The 26961-nt window shown below is 43.9% G+C and overlaps 1 protein-coding gene and 1 long non-coding RNA gene across 2 annotated transcripts; one reads left to right on the forward strand and one right to left on the reverse strand.

The window, feature by feature from the left end:
• Positions 1-4128: 4128 nt before the first annotated feature.
• Positions 4129-5331, reverse strand: LOC5575675 (tRNA selenocysteine 1-associated protein 1). The gene is made up of 2 exons (XM_001655754.2): positions 5180-5331; positions 4129-5110 (listed from the first exon to the last, which is right to left on the reverse strand). The coding sequence occupies exons 1-2, from the start codon at positions 5213-5215 to the stop codon at positions 4190-4192; spliced, it is 957 nt and encodes a 318-aa protein (XP_001655804.1). The 5' UTR covers positions 5216-5331; the 3' UTR covers positions 4129-4189.
• A 10711-nt stretch (positions 5332-16042) lies between these two features.
• LOC110676689 lies at positions 16043-17395 on the forward strand. The gene is made up of 2 exons (XR_002500627.1): positions 16043-16225; positions 16293-17395. It is a non-coding gene; the product is annotated as an uncharacterized LOC110676689 (long non-coding RNA).
• The last annotated feature ends 9566 nt before the right edge of the window (positions 17396-26961 follow it).

The raw sequence follows: 26961 nt of genomic DNA on the forward strand, positions 1-26961 counted from the left end.
GTAGGTTATGATTTCCCAATATAGCACGGACCGATACAGGAATATCATTACTCAAACTACTGATTCTGTCAAAAAAATTCTCTCTAGGCAAATTGAATCGAGAACATTTAAATACAATATGATCTATATCTTCATATGTTTTATTGCAAGGGATGGTACACAAATTATGTCACGCTAAATTTCCCCTTCCTTTGTCACGTTTTTTGTATGAGTCCACCAAATTTTTTGTAAGGCTTGTCACGCTTGGATTGACCCCCCCCCCCTAGGAGCGTGACGTAATTTGTGCATGACCCCCAATCACAAATATTCGAATATATAATATTCATACGGTATAAATAGCAATTGCAAATGTAATGGTTGGACATTAATCTAGAGAAGGTACATACAAAATTACGTCCAACTGTAAAGTATTTAAACCAGGGATATATCTTTACCTTTGGACAAATAGAATAACAATATCGCCCTTGGTCACTTGTATTCCAAGAAATTTGCCAATTATTTATAGTAGATGTTTTTAATTAGAAAAATATTCAAAATAAATTATACCACGATTATATATTATACCACGTGAAACACCCAATTTTGCTAATAAATCTGCTTGTTCATTGCCATAAATATTGCAATGAGCTGGAACCCAAACAAATTTAATCATATATCCTTTAGAATATAAATTATGCAATAACCCTTTTATTGACAAGACAATATGATGGGTTTTAAAATGAAATTTATTGGAATTGAAAGCTTGCAAACAACTAAAACTATCTGAGCACACCACAAATATATTAGGAGCATAGTTTTTAATTAAACTGCATGTAAAATATAAAGCAGTTAGTTCAGCTGTAAAAATGGAGCAAGGAGAATCTATTTTATAAAAATGGGCCAAATGAAATTGTAAACTCCAAAGCCTCCCACACTTTCAATCAAAGAACCATCTGTAAAACATATTTGATCATTGTCCATTACAATGAATTTTCGTTTAAATATCATATTTGCATAATAGGACTGAACGTGACAAGGAATTTGTTTCAATTCTTCGTATGAAGAAAAATGAATGTTAGGACAAAAGGAATGAATATCTATGTTATAATCATGAAAACCAGGCGAAGAATTTCGTTTAAATATCCAAGATGGCCGCCAGATTTTTTCACTCAAAATAATATTCCTATTCTTCATCTGAATCGAATAATACACCAATGATTGAAAACTTTTATCTTTGTAGTACAAAAAGTGATGTTTGCATTGATTGCACTCGCCATATACGTCAAAATAGGAGAACATGATTTAGAAAATCGTTCGTTTCATAGGGTAAATACCATTGCTCAACTAGTTTCTGTAACCTATCTTACGCAATTTTTCTTCAGCTTTCTGATGGTGGTCTCAGAATTAAAAACTAGCGGTGCGCTAATGGTGAAAAAACGATTTTTCTAATAAAATTCAAGATGGCAAATGTAAGCTATATTCTTTCTCTATACGATGCTACTAAGTTTGCCATGTGTTTTAAGGGAAATATGAGACATATCACGTGAAGAAATACCCTAGATTTATCAAAAAATGGTATTTTTCGCAAACTGTTTAGCTAGCTGGCGTACGAGGGGTCCACCAATTTGAGAAAACCGAAAGGACCACCCTTAAGTTTTATCGAAAACTAACGATCAGTGACATAAAATTGGAATTCTAACGATGGGTGCCGATGGCGGCTTGGTTTCAGCGAGAATTGCACATTATCATCCGCAAATTGGATAAAAACATAAAAAGTTTGAAAGTGGCATTATGATAAAATATGTCCTAAATTTAAGCTAAGTTCAATATAACTCCGTAACAAGTTGGCGGCATGCAATCTTATTTTAATATTTTCAGCGAAAAAAAGTTGCGGAAAATAATTTTCTGTGCCACTTTTAAGTTGTCCCCTCTGACAATTTTAAACTGCAATAAAAAAAAGTTTTAGAATTAATTCGACATAGACCTAAAAATAACTAAATTGAAACACCGTCAATTTTCTAATCACGTGGGGCAAGTGAAAAGTTTCTTATTAGAGATTGAATTTTTGTTTTCTCTTTAGGTAGCTATAAGTATATAAGGTGCGCAATCATCATAGAATAACAGAACGTGCTGATAATTCAAGAAACACTATACTCAAAGCGTTAAAAGCTATTTTCATGGCATTCCTCTAAAAAAAGGTTGCCAAATATTACGATATTAACATGTGTACTTCGGACAGCCGATTAAAAGGAAGACGTTGATTGAAAAGTTCCAATATAAGAGAACGCACGGAAATCTCCTGAAATGTCTATGTAAAGCTAGTTCAAAACATAAAAAATGGGGTATTGGTCTACCCTATGTGGGTAAAGTTTCAAAAAAATTATTGGAGGTTTCCGTTTGATTTCTCCCGAAGAGTTAAACGACGTCAAATCCGATTTTCATAAAAACATAAACGAGCGGTGAAAATTCTACAGAGCAGAAATGCAATTGCTGTCCCATGATGTAAGAACTACCATTGGAAATGTTGCAGTTATAATGTTGAAACTTCAAGCGACAAGAATAAAATGTTCTTTGTTTATATGTTTTTTTAATATTATTGTTCATTGGGACATCTTAACAGATGTTAAAAGTATTAAAAATCGTGAATATAACTGTTAGTTTTTGAGTTTATTGCTCAAAACAATAAACTTTTCACTTGCCTCACTTGTGGGGCAAGTGAAAAGTAAAGAGACGTTTTTCAAAAACTTTTTTTGTACTTTTTTCTTTAATTTTACATAAAAATCAATTTCAGCATACTGCTTATATTTGGTGGGAGTCATGCTAAAAAACATACATGACCTCATTTGTTTTAATTTAAAGTCTCTAGAATTTGAAGAATCCCACCTATGCGAAATCCATTACCCACTTGCCCACGGTACCTTATATAAGACTTAAGTCAGGTGATTTCCAAAAAAAAAAATGGTTTTTGTTCAGTTAATATAGGGTAGGTGTATCCGTTATGGCCATAGTGGTTCCCTATTTCGGCATACGTGATATCTTTAATGCCTTCACATTTTGAAAAATCTTTTGTGTTTTAGCAGTAAAATAAAGGATAAATCTTGATGTTTAAACATTCAAAAAGATTAAAAATGTAAAAGTTATCCAAATTTTGCATATGGCCAAGTAGGGAACCACTATGGCCATAACTGGTACACTTTCCTTAATTTGGCCATCTGATGAAACACACTGAAATGTCTCATGGATGCATTCCTGCAGGCGTATTTCGTTGATCTGATGATATTTGCTTGCATTAAATGAAATTATTGATTGCCACTAATATACACATCCAATAAGCGAAAAAATGCAAAATTCACGTGTAAACTCTTACAATTGTATGATATGACCGTCTTTTTCAGAAACCATTGTATGGATATTGAGATAATGCCCCTGTCCAAATTATATTCACATAAGGGTGTCCAAAATGTATATTTGGTGTCCGAAATGTATATTAGACACGCTATTTTGGAAACTAATGCTACAGTTTATAAGTTTTTTTTCTCCCCAGAAACAATTTTAGAATCTAATGCAGTTAATCGATCGCCGTTTCCAGAAATTTTCCGAGCTCCAAAGAGCCAAATTGTAGAGCAACTTCTAGTTTTCAAAATAAACCATCTCTAAATTAAAGTAGACTAAGATTGAAAGGCCCTTGGCCGACCATATAATTTGTAAACACCGAAAACGCCGTTTCCAGACATATCCTTACCATGTCCAAAATACATGATTTACCCTAATCTCCAATTTTAGTTTCTACTCAAAAATGTTTTCTAGACTAGTGCCGAAAAAAAGACATGTTATCACTTTGAAATTTGATTTATATGCAAACAGGTTAAAAAAAAACTAGGAATTGTTGAAGTTTTTAAATTGAAATAAATTGTGAGTGTAACCTTTATTTCTATCATTGCTCAGAAATGCTCTAGACTATTGCAATTAAATTAATGTCGAAAAACTGTACACAGTCTCTATAAAATATGTGGCAATTTCTTGAAACAAATATCAAATGGGTTCAGCAAGTTTTACTATTAGAATAAAAGGCTTGCTTGAAATACCTCTGCCTTGAGTGTCATCTATTTCTATAAGATCGTCATCTATGTTTCAAAGATAATAGTGGAATTCATAAAGTCATTCAGAAGTTTTATTCACACGCAAAAACTAAAATGCAATCGGTTCATAATTAAAAAATCTCCAGCTGTTCAACCGGCATCCACTTGGAGCTTTCCAGGGCGTCGTATAAATTCCGATCCCGTTCCATAACCTCTCGGTTTAACTTCTCCACGTCCAGGGTATACTTGTGATCCACCAGCGTTAGTTCTTCATCCTCGACCTGACTGTGAGCATGATGATGCTGCTGCTGCTGTTCATATGCGTGATACGCAGAAGCATCTACTGCCGCTGCTGCTGGCATCTGATAGGCTGAGTAGTCTGCCGTTCCGGTTGCGTCGTAGTATCCTTGCCAGGCACTGTAGTTTTGCCAATACGTGGACGGGTCATAGTATTGCGAATAATCCGTGGCAGTGCCGTATCCTAGCAGACTGGCCGCGCTTGGTGTCGAACTTGTCGGCCCTGCTGGACCCAGTTCATTCTTAGGCTTCGGTACTGCGTTGCAAATCTTCAGCGGTTTGCATCCCAGACCAATGAAACCGTTCATTTCGTAAAGGGCGCTCTTCTGTTCGTCCTCCAGTCCGAACTTGACAAATCCGTAACCCTTCGAGAACCCAGAGCTATCCAGGATGACCTTGGCCGTTTTGATGGAAGTGTACTTGGCAGAGAACACCCGGTACAAACTGTAATCGTCCACATCGGAGCTCAGATCGCCCACCCAAACGCTGAACTCCCGATCGGCCAGCAGAGCTTTGTTCTGATTGTTTGTGGCGCTATTCAGGCGGAACCGAACTAATGGATTGGTACCGGGAATCGGTTTGCCGTTTAGCTTGTGCATGGCATCAATCGCCGCTTCATCTGTTTTGAAACTCACAAAGCAATATCCTGCTGGATCTCCCGTATATTTGTTTCTCATCAGTTTCACCGTTTGGGGATCTTCGCCCATTTTCCGGAATGCCGCCAGAATGAAGTTCTCCGTCATGTAAGATTCCAGCTAGAAAATTTAGAAATCAGTAACAGATTAGATTAATGCTGATTCTATTCAATTACGTATTTAACTTACACTTCCCATCCATAACTGGCACTGAATTGAGCTCATTTTGACGATAATATATAATGATTTTTAGGAATAAATTTAATTAAACTCTGAAATTTCGTTTGTTGCCACCACAGCCGCTACGCGTTTCATGATTAAATCACAAATTTTGTTTACACAGTAAAGCCGAAACGTAGGAGACGGAACGGTGGAAAATGAAAATCTTTGAAATGTCATTAAATGACCACTAGCATCTCTTTTAGTACAATGAAACCGCGGCACACGAAGTCGCGCGTCATGCGAAGCGAAACGAAAATGTTCGTCTTTTATTGCACAGTTCACACATATGGACCTGAGACATATGGACCATTGCACAAGTTCACTAAGGGTTCATTCACCAATTTCATAACGCCAAAATTGGCCATTTTTGACACCCACCCACCCCTCGTAACGCTTTTTGTATTGATATTCTATAAATTTTGTATGAGCTTTAACAAATTCGGGACACCCACCCACCCTCTTCAGCGTTATGAAATTTGTGAATAAGCCCTAATTTGACGTTTGAGCGGTGCCGAATTGTCTAGTTTCCATAGTCACATAACTAACACGGCACCGCTAAAACGTCAAATAGTGAACTCGTGCACTGGTCCATTGGACTGCACAGTTTGAAACTGCTGTAACCACCATAATGTGAAACATCTCGGAATCCAAAGATGGCCGCCACAATGACCGAATTGTGCTCGCACTCACTTTTTTTTGTACGGCCGTGTAAAAAATATCCGTGCAAAAACAGAATCGGGTGTACATATCCCAGGTAACCAACAAGCACTGTTACAAGCGGTATATGAGCCATTTAAAGGATTTTCAATGCCTACTAGCTTCATCAAATATTTTCGAATGCTTATAGGCACTGTGACCATCAGGCACTGATATTGGCCGTATATGAGTATATAACGCTTTATTTTAGTGCTTGTAAGCCCTGTGCCAATAAGCCGTACACAACGACCGTCAATTCTTCTAAACGGCCTAGTGTCATGACGTTTATCAACCAATACAAAACTGAATCGGGATTACGGCGTTGAAATAGATTTCATATCGAGGGAATGGAACGAAACACATCTCTCCGCCTCTTTGGGCTCATTCACAAATTTCATAACGCTAAAAGGGGTGGGTGGGTGTCCTCATGATGTTACGGCTCATACAAAATTTGTAAAGTGTTGGGGACACTGGCAACTCTAACCCAGAAGCTACCACAGGGCTCACCGTTGGCAGGCGACTGTCATCTGGATCGATGTCGTATGTGCCAATACCATAACAATCAATGTCTGTCTAGTATTAGTATGTTCTATTGTCTCGCAATGAAAAGAACAAGTTTTAAAGTGTCCCGCGAAATAAACCTCTTTTTTAGTTTGTAACGTTAATTTAGTCTCAATTTGTTTGAGTAGTTTCACCGCCTCGTCACGTTACAACAGTGGCGACGAGAACGCGAGTATTTCGTAAGTTTCGCCGGGAAATTCGCGTAGAGAAAACGCGATCGAATTTTAACCACGACGCCGCCGCCGAACAAAAGAAAGCGCACCTTCAGCACAATGGACGGGCAACAGCACGTGGATCAGGTATCAGAAGGCCGGCTCCAAAGGCACGTTCCCCGCCATTTGGGAGATTTGTGCCGTCGCCATATTTGAGCCTATTTCATCATCTACCCGATGGGAGAGGAAAGGGAAGGGAAAGATGGGAGGAAATAGGAGTGGGGTCCCTTGAAGAGGGAAAATCGCATAAGCGAATTGAGAGCATGTAGCTCCATACCACAATGGGTTCGAACAGCGCCCTAAAAAGGGCACTGCAAAACGCATGAGCGTAAAGAGAGCCTATTGCTCATTGCCACAGCGGGTTAAGAATAACAGAATGTCCTGAAGATTCAGGCTTCTGAATTCAGTTTCACTTAATAAGTGTTTACTAAGTAATTGGAATCGCATTTGCGCAAAAACTGGACAGTTACATATCAGGTGATACGAAGTTCCATAATCGGAGTCACAACTATCACACACAAATGAGTCAACACGCTGAATATTTGCCATGTGATAGTTGAGTCGGCAGTGGCCTGTCAACGCTCTGACCAAGAGACTGCAATTCTGCTTTGACAGATTTGTTAAATACTTCGCCACCCTTGGAGGTGGCTCAGTTATGTACAATTTTGTTTGACGACACGACTCCAAACTATTCCAATATTGCTTGTGCTGAGTTGCCGCCCTAGAATTAATCTGAAGCTTCACCCAGCACTTCGAAATTGGAATAGCCGGCTCAGGGCCAATGAAGTCATGCGATGCTCCATCGCGAGCTAGTTATCAGCCAATTCATTTCCAGCGATGGAAGAATGGCCAGGTACCCATACAAGGTTTACAGAGTTGACTGAATTCAGTTCCTCAATTTGAGTTCGACATGCGATAACAAGCTTCGACCTTGAGTTGGCCGAAGCAAGAGCTTTTATAGCAGCCTGACTATCAGACATACTTTACAAACAGCCAGACGTCCACTTCTCCTGTGAAGGGAGTTGTGTAGAACATTTACCTATGAGCAAAGTGACAAGCAATTATGAGATCACTCGAAGCAAGGACAATTATGTCCCAACTCACCGGAAGTGGAAACATCCGAAAAACTAGGATTTCCAATGAACGGAGAGAATCCATGGAATTTGGTCACAACCAATTCCCAGTGTATGTAGCGATGATCAGATAATGATTCATCATCTGATACATGCCAATTCGTCAACTTGTGACTGATTCTGTTCGAGCAGAGCATCATGTCTAACACTTCTTCTCTAGCAGATACCATGAAGGTTGGGCGATTCCCTAAAATAAGTAATCCAAGATTTGAACTACTTAAGCACATTATCAGACTGGAGCTTCTCAAATTGATAGCTGAACTGCTCCAGATGATGTGATGAGTATCAGCATCACTGCCCACAATGAGCAGAAGGCCTTTTCATAGGCAGTGAACGACAACTCGTTTGAAATCATCCATTGGGGATGGTTCATCATGTGGTAAATACACATCATAACGAAAGACGTTTTTCCTATTGAGGTCACCAACAGAAATATCAATTGTGACAGCACATACATCTCTGGTTGTTAACTCAGAAATGAGTGTAGCAACGATAGCGCTATTTACGAGCACGCATGCACGAGGCATGGCACGCGAGTTTGCCATTTCATGTTTCTGAAAGTAGCAAAAACTGGGTCCACAAGGTTACCTAGATAAAAGTTCACAAAAGTAAGGTTTTTGAACAAGCGCCATTTGAGCTGTAGCATTTGCATGAGTCTACAAAGATTGATCATTGCTGATATTTTATGCTGAAGATTGGTCTAACAAAGCTATCCTAACCGTAGCCACTACCCAAACTAGGCAGGATTAAGCTTTTCGCAATCTCAGAACGAAAAAGACCAGCAGCGAAAAAAAACCATTTCGGTATCTCTTAAAAGTCGCCAAAGGCGAAAAGCACAGAACACACTGTGTAATACGCATAATGCGAAACCATAGAGGTGAAAATTTAAACTAAGTTACAACGTATTAATAATCCCACTCTTATTTAGCCTCAGGCTTGAGACTGAAGAAGGGCAGCCGATTATCTCGGAGAAACACAAGGTCACCTGCACCATTGCTCCGGGTAGCACAGGAAGGGCATAATACTGTAGAGGGCGCCCTGGTACTCCACAGGCTCCGTTTGCGGTTAGGTTTTATTTAGACCCCCCTAACCATTCATTCTTAGGCACGGTAAGCTTAAAGCCACATGAATTAGGGGCCACCTGTTAGGTGGACTTTTACCACCGGAACAGGCAGTCCGTAGTGTTAATTCTTAGCCAATTGAAACAACCGCTACCGACACTACGCGGCTATCTAGGCTGATCGGGGAAAGGAAGTTAACATTGATGATTAACTCCTGACGTGCCCAAACAGCCAACAAAAATAAACCTCTTTTTTAGTTTGTAACGTTAATTTAGTCTCAATTTGTTTGAGTAGTTTCACCGCCTCGTCACGTTACAACAGTGGCGACGAGAACGCGAGTATTTCGTAAGTTTCGCCGGGAAATTCGCGTAGAGAAAACGCGATCGAATTTTAACCACGACGCCGCCGCCGAACAAAAGAAAGCGCACCTTCAGCACAATGGACGGGCAACAGCACGTGGATGCCAATCAGGGAAACGTCCCATCTGGTCGGAATCAACATCCGAATGGACATCCACAGTACCTTCAACAGCAGCAGCTTCCACATCAACCACAGCAAGGTCCGGGGAACAGTCCGCCCGGTCAGCATACGCAGTATCGTCAGCAGCCGATTTTCCCACCAGGCATGTCAGCGGACAATGTAATTGTGCAAATTCTGCAGCACCTCCAGCAGCAGCAGGCAGTCACGAACCAGCTTCTCCAACAGCAGCGCGAATCCACCCAACAACAACAGGATTTTCTGCAGCAGCAGGAAGCGCTTTTCCGGAATGCGATGTCGTCAATCAACGTCAGCGTTCCACCCAATCCAGAAGCCATTCTGGATTCATTAGCTGGTAACATCAAAGAGTTCCAGTTTGATTCTGAGAACCACTGCACCTTTGCTGCCTGGTATGCGCGTTATGAAGACCTGTTTGCGAAGGATGCGCGCAGACTCGATGATGATGCGAAAGTCAGGTTACTTTTGCGTCGCCTGGGAACCAACGAGCATTATAGGTACGTCAGCTATATTCTTCCAAGTACACCGAAAGACTTCACTTTCGATGTCACGGTACAAAAGCTCACGGCGCTGTTCGGGACCACCGAATCAATGGTGAAGAAACGCTACAGTACACTTTCCATCACCAAAGTCCCGACCGAAGATTACGTCACTTTTGCGTGTCGGGTGAACAAAATGTGCGTAGAATTCGAGCTGTCGAAGATGTCCGAGCAGCAATTTAAGTGCTTGATGTTCGTCTGCGGCTTGAAGGGAGAGTGCGACGCTGATGTACGAACCAGGCTGTTAGCGAAAATAGAAAGCAACGATGACGTCACCTTGGAAGCGATGATCGAGGAATGTCAGCGGCTTATAAATTTGAAAAACGACACAGCGATGATCGAAGGCCCATCGGGCCAGGTGCAAGCAATCAAGGGAGGTCCACAGCACAACAATAAGTTCCGCAGACGTTCGAAAGATCGGCGGAAATCTTCTCCAGTGCCAGCTGAGCAGAAGAAAACTCCAGCCACTCCGTGCTGGAACTGCGGCGCAATGCATTTTTCAAATCACTGCAGTTTCCGGAACCATCGATGCAGCGAATGCAGACAGCTTGGCCACAAGGAGGGTTACTGCTCCAGTGCAAAACGGTCATCCAAGCCAAATAAACAGCGTAGCGGTAAGTTCTCTACGAAGACCATCGCACTATCCGTCGGCAATGTCCAAAGCAAGCGTAGGTTTGTGCAGGTGCAAATCAACGGTGTGCCTGTGCGTTTGCAATTGGACACAGCATCGGACATAACCATTGTGTCCGAACAAGTTTGGAAGCAACTTGGCCAACCATCAGTGGTTCCAGCAACACAGATCGCCAAATCAGCATCGGGTGAACAACTCGAATTGGAGTACGAATTTGCATGTGAGGTGTCGTTCAACGGTTTGGCTCAGCAGGGCCGAATTTTCGTCTCCAAGCGTTCACTCAACTTACTTGGCATCGATCTTATCGATAAGTTCAACCTTTGGTCTCTGCCGATGGACAACTTTTGCAACCAGGTAAGCGGTGTACCAGTTGATGTCAGCTCCTTGCAGAAGGCGTATCCCAAGCTGTTCAGCAATTCTCTGGGCCTGTGCAACAAGACCAAAATCAAATTAGCCCTCAAAGAGTCTTGTCGACCGATTTACCGTCCTCGTAGACCAGTTTCCTACGCCATGCTCCCTACAGTGGATCAGGAGCTCGATCGTTTGGAACGGTTGAACATCATTTCACCAGTGGATTATTCCGAATGGGCAGCGCCAATCGTGGTGGTCAGGAAGGCAAATGGTAGCATACGGATTTGTGGGGACTACTCCACTGGGCTGAACGAGCGGCTTCAACCTCACCAATACCCGCTTCCCCTACCACAAGATATTTTCTCCAGGTTAGCGGGCTGTACGGTATTCAGCACAATCGATTTGTCCGATGCGTTCCTGCAAATGGAAATCGATGAAGGTTCTCGCAGCATGCTCACCATCAATACACACCGAGGTCTGTATCAATACAACCGTCTACCACCAGGTGTGAAGGCTGCTCCAGGAGCATTCCAGCAAATGATAGACACCATGCTAGCTGGCCTCCCGGGTACATCTGGCTATTTGGACGATGTCATCGTCGGAGGCAAAAACGCCGAGGAGCACCAACGCAATCTGCACGCAGTTCTGCAGCGGATCCAAGAGTATGGATTCACCATACGGCCAGAAAAATGCTCTTTTGCGCAACATCAACTCGGGTATTTGGGTCTTCTGTTAGATCGCCATGGAATTCGCCCGGATCCTATCAAAATCGCAGCTATAAAGAATATGCCACCACCAAAAGACCTCTCCGGCGTGCGTTCCTTTCTGGGAGCCATAAATTATTATGGGAAATTTGTCGCAAATATGAGGACTCTGCGCTATCCGCTGGACGAGTTACTCAAAAATAGCTCATCGTTCAACTGGACGTCAGAATGCCAGCAGGCATTTGACAAATTTAAGGAAATATTGTCCTCAGACCTACTGCTCACTCATTATGACCCAAAGCATGAAATAATAGTGTCCGCCGACGCGTCATCGGTTGGAGTTGGGGCAACTATAAGTCATAGATTCCCTGACGGCAAGATAAAGGTCATCCAGCACGCTTCTCGGGCACTTACTGCAGCTGAGAAAGGCTACTCCCAGCCCGATCGCGAAGGTCTAGCGATAGTGTATGCAGTAACCAAATTCCATAAATTCATTTTTGGAAGAAGATTCCGGCTCCAAACAGACCATGCGCCATTACTACGAATTTTCGGGTCCAAAAAAGGGATTCCGGTTTACACGGCCAACCGGCTCCAACGATGGGCCCTCACATTACTCAACTACGATTTCTCCATGGAATACATCTCCACTGACAAGTTCGGGAATGCTGATGTGTTGTCCAGGCTCACCAACCAGCATGCGAAGCCAGACGAAGATTTTGTCGTTGCGTGCACAGCCCTGGAGGAAGATTTGAGGTCAGTAGCGGTCAATAGCGTAAATTGTTTACCTCTCAGTTTCAGTATGGTCCAACAAGCAACCAAATCCGATCCAGTTCTTCGCAAAGTTTACCGTTTCGTCCGAGACGGTTGGCCCACATCAATGTTCGATTCGCTGGACAGCGAACTACGACGATTCCGCGACCGTCAAGAAGGGTTGTCAATCATCCAAGACTGCATTATGTTCGGGGACCGATTGGTGATCCCCACATCGTACCGGAAAAGATGCTTGAATCAACTTCACAAGGGTCATCCAGGTGTGCAACGGATGAAAGCCATAGCACGCAGCTATGTTTACTGGCCGGGATTAGACGAAGAAATAGCCAGTTTCGTTAAGAGCTGTCAGCACTGTGCATCAGCAGCACGGTCTCCTCCACAAGCCAGGCCAGAACCGTGGCCATCTACAACTGCTCCATGGCAGCGCGTTCATGCTGACTATGCGGGCCCTTTGGACGGAGAATTCTATCTCATCGTCGTCGATGCTTACAGCAAATGGCCGGAAATATTTCCAACCCGGCATATCACGACGAAAGCCACCATCAACCTGTTTCGCTCGCTCTTTGCCAACAAAGGAATGCCGGAGCTTCTCGTCACAGACAACGGCACCCAGTTCAAGAGTGCGGAGTTTAGTCAATTTTGCAACGAAAACGGTGTAAGACACGTCACAACGGCTCCTTTTCACCCGCAATCAAACGGCCAAGCCGAGAGATTTGTCGACACCTTCAAGCGGGCGATTCGAAAAATTCAGGAGGGAGAAGGCACTATCAAGCATGCTCTCGATCTTTTCTTGCTCACGTATCGGACTACACCAAACCCGAACGTGCCAGACGGAAAAACACCTGCTGAAGCCATGTACAACCGGTCACTGCGAACATCCATGGATCTTCTTCGTGTACCTCATGAACCGTTAACAAATCAAGCCAATTCAACTCAACCCCGATTGTTCCAACCTAAGGACACCGTATACGCCAAGGTCTACGCAAGCAATAAGTGGACTTGGGCGCCGGGAATTGTAATCGAGAAGCTGGGAAAAGTCATGTACAACATCTGGGTCCACAACCGGAGGATGATCAGATCTCACATCAACCAGCTTAGGGCCAGGGCTGTGTCAGGCTCAACTATTGTGGAAACATCATCGTCGAAGCAGCAGTTACCAATCAATATCCTTCTGAATGAATGGAACATGTCATCTCCGCCGGTAGCTCTGGCACCTACATTACCATCAATGGGAAACGTCAAACCTGCATCGCCAACGCCGATAGTGGTCTCCCCATCATCTAGAAGCTCAAGCCCTACATCAACTTCAACCTCATCAACGGACTTCCAGTCTGCTAACGATTCGTCTCCTGCGGTCAAGTTACCTAGACGCTCTTCACGCAACCGAAGACCGCCTCAATGGTTCCATGCGTACCGCAGATATTAAGGAGGGAGATGTTGGGGACACTGGCAACTCTAACCCAGAAGCTACCACAGGGCTCACCGTTGGCAGGCGACTGTCATCTGGATCGATGTCGTATGTGCCAATACCATAACAATCAATGTCTGTCTAGTATTAGTATGTTCTATTGTCTCGCAATGAAGAGAACAAGTTTTAAAGTGTCCCGCGAAATAAACCTCTTTTTTAGTTTGTAACGTTAATTTAGTCTCAATTTGTTTGAGTAGTTTCACCGCCTCGTCACGTTACAACATAAAGTGGTTCATACAAAAAGCGTTACGAGGGGGTGGGTGGGTGTCGAAAATGGCCATTTTCAGCGTTATGAAATAAATGAATGAACCCCTTTTCTCTCACCGCAGAAAATAAAACAATGTGTCAGGGATGTCAGGGATGACCTGAAATTCAAACAAAACTAACCTGCGATAAACGGCGTTATAATGAATGTTTTGATTTAAGATGCTCTACGATGTGAAGAGATTCGTAAATTGATTGTAATTTTTTTTCTGTTGATTTCGCTTCTTTTGCGCTGCTATACACATATGGTCAAATGCCTTGCCGGCATCGCCAGCATCACTCGTAATTCATCAGAACAAAAATAGACACATCGCTGCAAACATTTCTCTTTTAAATACGACGTTAAGCATCCCAATCCACTCGTGCATCGATGGAGCAGATGGAAAATGCGACGGAAATCATAAATATGAACTTCGATGACAGCAGTTTGAGCCTGAGTCACGCAGCAAAATTAAATAAAAAACGTCTCCAGAGGGAGCATAAAAGAAATGAAAATCGAACAGAAGATAAACAACTTTTTTTTCTCTTTTTTTGCCACTTGCTATAAAATTTTGACATCACTCATTTCAGAGACACAGTACGAGTAGGCTGTTTATCAGCCAAATAATTCGCCAAAAATGGCTTTATAACAGCCGTTTATTATGATATAGTTCCAATTAGCTCTGTCGACCAAGCCTTTAAATCGACTATACAACCGACTTGGTGCCGATATTAACAGCTTATTGGTTACTTGGGTAGTTAGGGCCCATTTACAAATTTTATAACGCTGTAGGGGGTGGGTGGGTGTCCCTAAGATGTTACAACTCACTTGGCTAATTTGAACGGTACATCATGCAAACCATCGGGGTCCATTTTTAATTTGAACATCTAGTCACCCTAGAAACGTGTTTCTGGTTACTCATTCACAAATTTCATAACGCTAAAAGGGATGGGTGGGTGTCCTCATGATGTTACGGCTCACACAAAATTTGTAAAGTGTTCATACAAAAAGCGTTACGAGGGGGTGGGTGGGTGTCGAAAATGGCCATTTTCGGCGTTATGTAATAAATGAATGAACCCTAAATGACGTTTGAACCATTTTTAATCTGAACGACGTGCAAATTAGCGGGGTACAGATTAAAAAGTGTTCAGATTAAATGTGGTCAAACCAACGGGGGTACCCGGTATTTGGCGTTATTAAATTTGTGAATAAACCCTTAGGGCTTATTCACAAATTTCATAACGGTGAAGAGGGTGGGTGGGTGTCCCGAATTTGTTACAGCTCATACAAAATTTATAGAATATCAATACAAAAAGCGTTACGAGGGGGTGGGTGGGTGTCAAAAATGGCCAATAGACCATTTCCGTCTGACCTAACACCCCTGTTTTATATTTTTTATCGAAAGATAATGATTTCTAACTAACGTTTCTGTTGTTAGTTTTTCTTTTTATGTTTTCTTGGATTTTTGATAAATTTTCAAAAATTGACAATTTCACCACTTTTGGAGACATGCGGAACAAGAATGGTAACCCTAATGGTGTTGAGTAAATCCAAGAACTGATAACCCTATACTCAGCTTATATTTACGTTTTGAAACGTCAAAAATTTAAAAGGAAATCTCAAACAACAACAATCGGCTTCGATGGTTCAGTTTTCTCCTGAACGTTGGAATTTCAGATAGGTATTATTAATAGCTGTGTTCAACGAGCTGCTCGAACTTGGTTGCAAACACTTGCGAGTCAGCTTTTGGTGTTCATTGAGCCACTCCAACCTACTTCGAGTCGCTCGGGTTTGTGTTCATTGAGCCGAGTCCAACCAACTCCGAGTCGCTCGAAACAGGTTGGAAGCTAGAGTCCGAGCTAGTTCAACCAGCTCGCAGTAGCTCGTGTTTTTGACGTTTAAAAACGTAAACATTGAAAAAAAAAGCAAAATTCCGAAGCGATACGGATTGTTAAGTGCGCGAATTTTTTTTCACGTGGAATTCCGGTAAATTAGTAAAAAGAGTAAAAAGAGCGTTCATTGAGAAAGCAGCTTGGAGTTGCTCGAAGTAGCTTTGACAGTTATTTGTTGACAAAAAATACGAGCTAGTACAACCAACCCCGAGCAAGTTCGATAAAAGTCATTGAACACAGCTAATATTATCCGAGGTATTATCCAGTCGATGGTAAATTAAATTTCGTTTAGATCATGACGGGGTCTGTTATTCGTTCACAGGAAAACCATAAAACATGAGACAGCTGAAGATTACTGGTTCTGCATTATTGAAAAAGCCGGTGACGCCAATGTTGACCGCATCGTCACACCTTGGTTTACTTGCCGGACACAAAGGCTCCGACAAAGGGTACCACCAAGACATGTCCCAGGCGATAGACAACCCCCGATGGAACGGAGCAGTTAGGCGTTGGTCTTCGGCGAATTGTCACGCTCGATGGTGTGTGCCGCTCTTCAATGGAACTGCTGCAAAAGCACGGCAAGAAACTCAATTTTCAACACGCCGCTGTGTGGACAAAGGGTTGCCGGGTTTACGATCGGCGTGACCAACACCGTAACATCTGCGATTGTTGAGATGCAGTTTGTGGACTAGACCAACGAAATGACCTCAATCGGATGGGGAACATCCATGCGATAAAGGAAGTGTTCGATGTGGCGAAAAAAGCATACGGAGCAAGGGGTGGATCACTTGTTCAATGCACATTAAATGTGCATCAGTTTGCATCAAATGCATTTTTTGGACATTCACATCAACTTAGCCCTGACCTGTTGTTGCCATATAGCAACGCGCCATTGTTTGTTTTAAAAGTTTTGAAACCGTTTCCAACAAAAATAAGCTTTCTCTGATATTAGGCAAATAATCGCATGTTTTATTTGTTTCAGGTTATGAAGTAGTTGGTTCAAACTGGAAATATATAAAATTTGAAATAGGAGCCTGACTGACGGTGCTCAGGGGTCTTTAAGCTATTGGGCGTCTGATTTTTGAGGACATCATACATTTATTCAAGGAAGATCCCTGCGTACAACATGGAGAAGATAAACATTGCTTATCAGGATTACATTGTCCTACGTTCCCATAAAAACAGTGCGCTTCAAAATCTGGATTAATTGTAACATTCTTCTCGATCAACCAACAGTGTACGCTTTACTGGTGGCGAGTATAAATCCACATCGAATTTTCCAATCCAAGTCTAGATGGAAATATTCAAAAATTACCCTCAACAAGGGTCTCGGAGTTCCGGAACAACTGTGTTTAATTGTTTAAGTGTGGTTTAGTAAATGAATCATTATAATAAAAAGGTTCGAGTCTTCGTCAATTCAATTTATTTCACGGCATTGCAAACACCCTCCTATAAACCACAACCCTGTTAAGAAAAAACCGTAACACAGTTTCCACAGATAATAGCTTCTTTTGAATCTACTCCTTCCTAACAATTATACAGCTGCCGTCTAGGAATTAGAAGTTTCGACAAGAAAACTATTTACTATTGTAGACATGTTTGCCTCTCCGTTGAGCACGCCAACAATCTGCTTTGGCGATGTGATCTGTTTTGCGCTCCCCCATAGCCGGAGTCTATCTTGTCAGCCGCCTTACTGCCAAAGGGGGGATTTGAATATTTTTTTAATTGGATTAATTACCCAAATGACAATATCCGAAACAAAAACATAAATCCAAGATATCTACAGCGTTTTTAGTCCCTCTTGAGGGCTGCTGCTGGGTGAGGTGGCAGCTCCTCTTGAGTTTGTGTAAGATGGAGTTTGACACTTCAAAAAGGACAACAGTTAGCTGAGGCAAGCCATGAATTAAAAATTTACTGAGTGTGCATTTAAATGCATTTCAATGCATGAAATTATTCTGATTTATCAGATGCATCAGAAGTGATCCACCCCTTGATACGGAGTCACCTACGAGGAGATCGATCTGATGGGAAAACCTCCTTTCAACTAGTGTTTGTACCGTTCTACATCCCGGAGTAGTTCCGGTGCCATCTTCTTCTTTTTCTTGGCATGACGTCCTTACTAGGACTAAGGCTGCTTCTCAGCTTAGTGTTCAATGAGCACTTCCACAGTTATTAACTGAGCGCTTTCTTTGTCAAAGTTGCTATTTTTGCATTTGTATATCGTGTGGCAGGTACGATGATACTCCGCTCAGAGAAGTCAAGGAAATTTCCATTACCAAAAGATCCTGGACCGAGCGGGAATCGAACCCAGGCACCTTCGCATGGCTTTGCTTTGTTGCCGAGGATTCTAACCACTCGGCTAAGGAAGTTCCGGTACCATGCCGGAATCAAAAAGGGGATCGATTATTGAGAAGAGCTGAGTCTACGAATTTTGATGGATATTTGTCTTCAGGTTTGTACGCGTCAATCTCAGTTAAGGGTTGATATTGCAAGTTGAGTCGATCAAAATTACGGCTTATTCTACTAGTGAATTGAGGAGAGAGATCTCTGTCTTGTATACTGCCCATATTCGCATAACAGTCTCATGTATATAGGAAATCCTATAGAACATGGGACTGTTATGCGAATATGGGTAGTATAGCGAGGTGACAATATTCGACTCGAATGAAGTGATTCTCCATTTGGCATACACAGCGAGTCAGTTCTTTCAATTTGAGTATATATTATCACCTCACTATAAATGTGTTCGAAATAATGGCAGTTTTTCATTTTGATTTATTTCATCTATATTTCAAAAAAAAATGTATTACACATATTTTAAACATTTTTAGTTTAGGCATACGTTTGTAATAAAAAAAAACTACTAATTGAACTTCAACCCTTCACTTTTGCAAAAGAAAAAATAAAATACCTTAAATCAAGTGTAGTGATAGCCTAAGGTTTGTAAATATAATGGACATCAAAGATTCATTATCAAAGTGGATCTCGTTCAAATAGTATGTGATATAAAATTGGAAATCTCAATGGACAGATTTTTTTTATGCTGCTTTTATTTCGAACAAATTTGTTTAGTATCTCACTTCCCGGAGCTCAGAAAAATAAAAAAATAAAATTGAACATATTTTGAGTTCGGTGAAGAAAATTTTAACCCGATTGCTTGAAAGGGAACAAAACTCTAGCATGCCAATGTTGAGCATTTTCAGGGTGTCTACTACCTGGAAAAACCTGGAATTATCAGGAAATTTCATTCAACCTGGAATTCTCAGTAAATTTTGGCTACACTCAGGTAAATTATTTTGAAGCAGTAGTAAATATATGGTAGAATATGGTAGAAAATGTCGTTTTTGTGGCACAAAATCTTGTCAATCAAAAAGTTTTCGGCTGCGCTGTTATCAAAACGTTAGATGACATGTTTGATCCTTTTAACGATTTTTATTAATTCAACATAAAACATGTGTGCGCGACGTAGCCTATTGCGTTCAGTACCGCCCCATCCACATCTGCTCCAACGGCATACTAAATGTTGCTGTCATCTCTTTGACACTGTATTTGAAGCCTATCTCTAACAAAACAACACAAAATTTCAACACGAGAACGTGAACTATCCAATTATTGTTAAAATCTTATTTTCCCCCCAAACACGTTAAAATAGTAAGTATAATGGATTAAAATTGAATTCCTTAAAACTAAAATGTACTATCTACAGAAATACACAAAACACAGAAGAATAAACAGTTACAGCAGACGGAAAACGAACGAAGAAAACTAAAAACTGTAAGTTAACCTAAAATAATTAAAACAATGAAATTAATAAACTTTTGTTGTAGCTTGAAGCTTACTCCGCCAAAAACGAGTTAGTCTAAAGATGTTTTCGAAACTCCATCCGTCCGTTCCGTAACAAACTTCAAGAGTTTTTAATTACTCTACGATCGATTGGACGAAAACATCCAGCACGGGACAATCGATAGATGTCGAATATCGATCGCACTTGCTCTCTCTGCAAAGAGCTAGACAGCCCGGGCTCAATGATCGAATGTGCTAAATGCCACAAACGGTACCACCACTCATGCGCCGGTGGGGAAGATGGAATTTCGGGCACTTCTAGTCCATTTTACTGCGTATTGTGCGTCCCCCGCGGTCCAGTCCCCTCCGTTTCTATGTCATCGACGGCTTCAACCACAGCCAGCGCGCGAGAGGCAAGACTTCAGTTGGAAATGCTGCGGTTGGAGGAGGAGAAACGTGTGGAAGAAATGCTCATGGCACAACGAGCAGAAGCGGAAAAGCAGCTACAGGAACGAGAGCTGCGGTTCGAAAGGGAAAGGAGCGAAAAAGCGATCGCCGACAAGATCGAATTGGAGAAGGTGTTCATCACGAGGAAATACGATTTGCTGCTTGCACAGGTAGACGGGAGTAACGACGGCAGGAGTGTACGGAGTCGACGGAGCAGCGCCAGAAGCATCGAAAAGGTGCAGAGTTGGATGGAGAACCACCCAGTGACCCTGAGTTCCAATTCTGGGGAACGCATCCCCACTGGAATCACGTCACAGGAGGGTGGCTCATCAAATTTGCGGCTGATTCCAAGGTCATCCACCAGCACATCTGGGCTGCCAAATCGCCCATCAGTAGCAGAAAGTAGTTTCGATGCGTCCAGTGGTGCAGCAGTTCTACCTTCAAGTAGTTTGGGAGTGATAAGTGAGATCCTGCCGTTATCTACTACCCAATCAGGTCCGACAACGAGAGCTAAACCGTTGCTTCCATCGTGCCAGTCTACCCCCTTCGCCCCTCCAACAGCTACAAGCCAGCCCGCGGTGAACGACGTCGCCTATGATGATCAGCTCAACCGAACGTATTCGGTGCAGTTGGACAAAACCGTGGACACAGGCAAGGGACTGGAGGCCGAACAGAGTATGTATATGCGTTCGGCTCCGGTAAGTACACCCAGTAGACCACCTAGGCTAGTAGAAACCAATTCAAATGCAGGCAGTAGTTCACATAATATAATTCCTCACAGTACAATACCAAACGTAAATCCCAAAGAGCAATGTTTTGATATAAGCTCTTTCTGCGTAGCTAGGGCCTTACCAATAGTAGACGATCATGTGTCGAACCAGCTTAGGGTAAAGAAACACACTATTACAGTCCCATCTGGTACAATCACACACCAAACGCTCCTTAAACCATCACACACTGATAATGCTCCATTGCTGAGTGTCTCGAGCCATTCGCGTCCAATATTCTCGCTACAATCGGGTTACTCTGCTCCCCTTTTCCCTCCCGCGTCAAACATACCATCGTCCGCGAGTGATACGATCTATGCGATCTCTACAAGCGCAGTGCCCATTCATGCGGCCGGTGTTCCAGTGACAGTGAATTCGAGAGTGAGTGATCCTGCAGTGGTTCCCAATCGTTTCAATTGCGGAACGAACACATCTGAACCAGTGATGAATTCGGGAGTGGATAACCTATGCCAGCCGTCTAATATGCCTCCAGCGAGTTCGGGATCGTTTCACGTCCCTCCAGCGGCCGGTTTGGCGTCAATACACGTTCCAGCTATGCACAACGCGGCGTCAGTCAACATCCCGGCGGCGATCAATGCGATGCCAGGAAATCCATCACAATTTTTTTACAATCCTGCGTTCCAGCAGGAGGTGGGAGGCGTTTCAATCAACCCAGTGCCGTCTTCAGGGTCTGGCGCTCAAACGATCACCTTTAACTCTCCAACCGCGCAGCAACTGGCAGCTCGTCACGTTGTCCCGAAGGAACTTCCTCATTTTTCGGGAAACCCCGCAGACTGGCCGCTTTTTTGGAGTAGCTACGATACGTCTACGAGAATGTGCGGATACAGTTATGCGGAAAACCTCATGCGCCTTCAACGCTGCCTGAAAGGGGATGCTAGGAAATCTGTCAACAGCTTCCTGCTTCATCCGTTGAACGTTCCGGAAATTATTCGCACGCTGAATACTCTCTACGGTCGGCCTGAAGCCATCATTGGAACTCTGCTGGCTGAAGTACGAGCTGCGCCAGCCCCACGGTCAGAGAAGTTGGAGAGCATCATCAATTTCGGATTGGTTGTTCGCAATCTCTGTGCTCACTTGGTCGCTACCGGTCAAGAGATGCACTTAGCCAACCCGATGTTAATCAGCGAGTTGGTGGACAGACTTCCAGCCAACATCAAATTGGATTGGGCGCTGTACACGCAACGAGTGGCACGAGCGGATCTGAGAACATTCTCGGATTACATGAACGTCATCGTCGACGCAGCGAGTCGTGTAACGCCGCTAGTTGACAAACCGGATAGAACGAAAGGGAAAGCGGTCGTAAATGCCCATGCATTCAGCGATCGTGACAACCAGAGCCAAGCAAACCACAGGTCGACGGAGACAACAGCGAATTTCAACAAAGTTTCCACTGGTGGCGGTGAACGGCCTTGCATGGTCTGCAAGATCAACGGTCACAAGCCGAAGGACTGTTCAACGTTCAAATCCAAATCACTGGAGAACCGATGGAAGGCTGCGCAAGAGTTACACCTTTGCAAAAGGTGTCTCTACCCGCACGGAAAGTGGCCTTGCAAGGCGTCGTTATGTGGAACGGACGGCTGTGAACAACGGCATCATAGACTGCTTCATCCTGGCAATCCAACAGAAAGACGACAGCCTGCGGCGTCTTCTAATGCCGTATCAGGAGTAGTCAACGTGCACCAAAACTCCCACAGCAAGGTTCTGTTCCGAATAATCCCGGTGGAACTACACGCAAACGGGAGATCTGTCCAAACGTATGCCTTCCTCGATGGAGGGTCCGACTCAACGTTGGTGGAGAAGTCGCTGGTCGAACAGCTAGGCGTACAGGGACCTGTATCACCACTGTGTATGCAGTGGACCAATGGGATCAAAAGATTGGAAGAAGATTCGAGGAAGGTGTACATCAAGATTTCCGGTGTGGGCCAACGTAAGCAGTTCCAGTTGAGAGGTGTGCAGACCGTGGACAGTTTGGACCTTCCGCGGCAGTCAGTTCGCTTCAAGGAACTAGAGGATCGTTTCGCTTACCTACGAGGGCTACCTGTTATGAGCTACGATGACGTCATTCCCGGTATTTTGATCGGGCTTGATAATACCAGTGTGAAAAACTCCTTCAAACAACGCGAAGGCAAGGCCGATGAACCAGTAGCCGCCAAAACCAGGCTAGGATGGGTTGTGTATGGCCGCACTGGATGCAAGGATCAAGCACTGTCGCATCGAATATTCCACGTTTGCACCCGTGCCCACGACGACGATCTGGATGAATCGATCAAGCAGTTCTTTTCGACGGAAAGTGTTGGCGTGTCTGTAGCGAAAGCTGTGGAATCGGCAGATGATCAACGGGCACGAGAAATACTCCAAGCGACAACTGTACGAACTCCTGCCGGTAGATACCAAACAGGTCTGCTTTGGAAGTACGACGAATTCGAATTTCCGAACAGTCGTCCGATGGCTGAACGGCGCCTCAAATGTCTCGAACGCCGTCTGTCCAAATCCCCGGAGCTTTACGCAAAGATGAGACAGCAGGTAGCAGAATACCAGACAAAAGGATACGCCCATGTAGCTACACTACGAGAACTGGAGGAATCAAACCCTAAACGCGTCTGGTATCTGCCGTTGGGTATTGTCGTAAACCCCCGGAAACCAAATAAATTGCGGATGGTCTGGGATGCTGCAGCCGTCGTACAAGGAGTGTCATTCAACTCGGTCCTACTGACAGGTCCGGATCTATTGGTGCCCCTTCAAGCGGTGCTCAGTCGCTACAGACAAAAGAAAATTGCCATTAGCGCCGATATCATGGAAATGTTCCACCAGGTGGAGATCAGGCCAGAGGACCGACAAGCTCAGAGGTTTCTATGGCGGAATAATCCAGGAGATCCAATTCAAGTTTTCGTTATGGATGTGGCCATATTCGGTTCGACTTGCTCACCGTGCTCTACGCAGTTTGCTAAGAACCTCAATGCAGATGAACATTCGGCGGAATTTCCAGAGGCAGCTGTGGCGATAAAAGAGAACCACTACGTCGACGATTATCTGGATAGCGTCGACAGCATCGACGAAGCAGTTCAACTAGCGACAGACGTGAAAACGGTACACAGTCGAGGAGGCTTCCAGATAAGACATTGGATGTCAAACTCTCCCGAAGTACTGAGGCGCATCGGAGAACAAAATTCGCTCACAGTGAAGAGCTTCGTGATGGACAAGGACAGCCAGCAAGAACGCATTCTAAGTATGGTCTGGTTACCCAACGAGGACATGTTCTCCTACAAAACAAGCTTCCGCCGCGACCTGGAGCGCTTGTTCGAAGCTTCCGTCGTTCCGACAAAACGTGAAGTGTTGAGACTGGTAATGAGCCTTTTCGACCCATTAGGGCTCATCGCATCCTATATCATCGAAGGAAAGGTCATCATCCAGGAGATATGGAGGTCTAAAGTCGGCTGGGATGAGCAAATTCCTGTCAAACTACTTAAACGCTGGGAACAATGGTTGGATATACTCCGGGCGCTGGACAAAGTGAAGATCCCGCGGTGTTACTTCCCAGAATACAGCAAGGAAGCCTATGATTCTCTGGAGTTGCATGTCTTCGTAGACGCGAGCGAAAGCGCGTTTGCTGCCGCCGCTTATTTCAGAGTTGTGGACAACGGGAGGATTCGGTGCTGCTTGGTTAGTGCAAAGACCAAAGTAGCTCCATTACAATCAATCGGGATTCCGCGTCTGGAACTGCAGGCAGCTATGATTGGAACGCGACTAATGAAGACCATCACAGACAACCACACCATTTCTATCAAACGGAGGGTTATGTGGAGCGATTCACGAACCGTTCTCACCTGGCTCCGATCCGACCATAGGAGATATCGGCATTTCGTTGCATTCCGGATTACGGAGATCCTCGAGGAGACGAACGTTGTTGATTGGAGATGGGTGCCGACTAAGTTAAACGTGGCGGACGAAGCCACAAAATGGGGAAAGGGTCCCAACTACCACGAAAATTGCAGGTGGTTTAACGGTCCAGCATTCCTTTACGAGGACGAATCGAAGTGGCCAGAGGAAGACACTACACAAGAGGAATTTGCGGACGAAGAGTTGCGAAATGTCCGTATTCATGTGCAACGAACGGCTGAACTTATCTTGGATTTCCAACGGTTCTCTAAATGGGAAAGGCTCGTAAGAACAGTTGCGTATGTACGCCGTTTCTATAGGAATTGTCAACACAAAAGGACTGGCTCAACGACCATTACGGGAGTCCTTTCACGTGAAGAACTGGAGGCAGCGCAGAATTTGATCTGGAAGCTAGTGCAAGAGGAAGCCTTCCCAGCAGAGTTTGCAGTTCTACGAAGCAACCAGCAAGTGCCTTCGGAGCAACGGAAAGCGGTGGAAAAGAGCAGCTGTGTCTACAAGCTGGCGCCTTTCCTTGACGAGGAAGGAGTAATGCGGAAGGACGGTCGAATCAAAGCTTCGCCTTACGTTCCATTCGAGACGAAATTCCCGATCATCGTACCTAAACAGCATCACGTTTCACATCTCCTGGTCGACTGGTATCACCGGCAATACGGCCACGCAAACGGAGAAACCGTGGTGAACGAAATCCGGCAAAAGTACGTCATACCGGAGCTTCGGGTTGCTGTAAGGAAGATTGCGAAACGCTGTACTTGGTGTTCGGTGTATCGAGCTGTACCCCAGGTCCCGAAAATGGGTCCTCTTCCGTTGGCGCGACTTACACCGTACGTACGAGCCTTCACGTTCGTTGGCATAGATTATTTCGGACCACTTACTGTTCGCGTCGGACGGGCTAGTGTAAAGCGGTGGGTAGCCCTATTCACTTGCCTGACTACTAGGGCAATACACTTGGAAGTTGCGGCATCGCTATCTACCGACTCCTGTAAACAGGCGATCCGCAGATTCATCGCCCGCAGAGGGGCCCCTCATGAGATGTACTCCGATCAGGGAACGAATTTTCAAGGTGTAAGCAGTGAACTGGCCAGGCAAATACGGGCCATCAACGGAGCGCTGGCAGATACTATCACCAACCACAGAACACAATGGAAGTTCAATCCACCGCACGCCCCTCATATGGGAGGCGTTTGGGAGAGACTTGTGCGCTCCGTGAAGCGCGGTCTCAGCTGTCTACTAACTGATAGGAATCCAAATGACGAGACTTTGGCAACAGCAGTTACGGAGGTGGAATCTATGGTCAATTCGCGTCCGCTGACCTATCTTCCTCTGGAGAGTGAGGAGACTGAAGCCTTGACGCCCAATCATTTTCTTCTCCTAAGCTCTAGCGGCGTAGTTCAACCACCTACGAAGATGACGGATGAAGCTGAAGCCCTGCATACCAACTGGGGAATGATCAAGGTAATGCTCGACAACTTCTGGAAGCGTTGGCTGAGAGAGTATCTTCCGGTTATGTCGCCACAATCAAAATGGTTCGGAGAGGTGCGGAATGTCCAGGTCGGCGATCTGGTGATGTTGGCGAATGAAAAGGATAGGAATAGCTGGACACGTGGACGAGTTCTCCAAGTCTATCCAGGCAGGGACGGACGAGTTCGCCGAGTCGACGTGCAGACTACCATGGGAGTTCATCAACGACCTGTTTCTAAGTTGGCTATACTGAACGTCGCTGGAGTTCCAGGTATAGCTGAAGGTTCGGGCAGCAATACGGGTGGGGGTATGTGCGCGACGTAGCCTATTGCGTTCAGTACCGCCCCATCCACATCTGCTCCAACGGCATACTAAATGTTGCTGTCATCTCTTTGACACTGTATTTGAAGCCTATCTCTAACAAAACAACACAAAATTTCAACACGAGAACGTGAACTATCCAATTATTGTTAAAATCTTATTTTCCCCCCAAACACGTTAAAATAGTAAGTATAATGGATTAAAATTGAATTCCTTAAAACTAAAATGTACTATCTACAGAAATACACAAAACACAGAAGAATAAACAGTTACAGCAGACGGAAAACGAACGAAGAA

This window comes from Aedes aegypti, chromosome 2 (assembly GCF_002204515.2).
Source record: "Aedes aegypti strain LVP_AGWG chromosome 2, AaegL5.0 Primary Assembly, whole genome shotgun sequence".
Classification (NCBI taxonomy): Eukaryota; Metazoa; Arthropoda; class Insecta; order Diptera; family Culicidae; genus Aedes; species Aedes aegypti.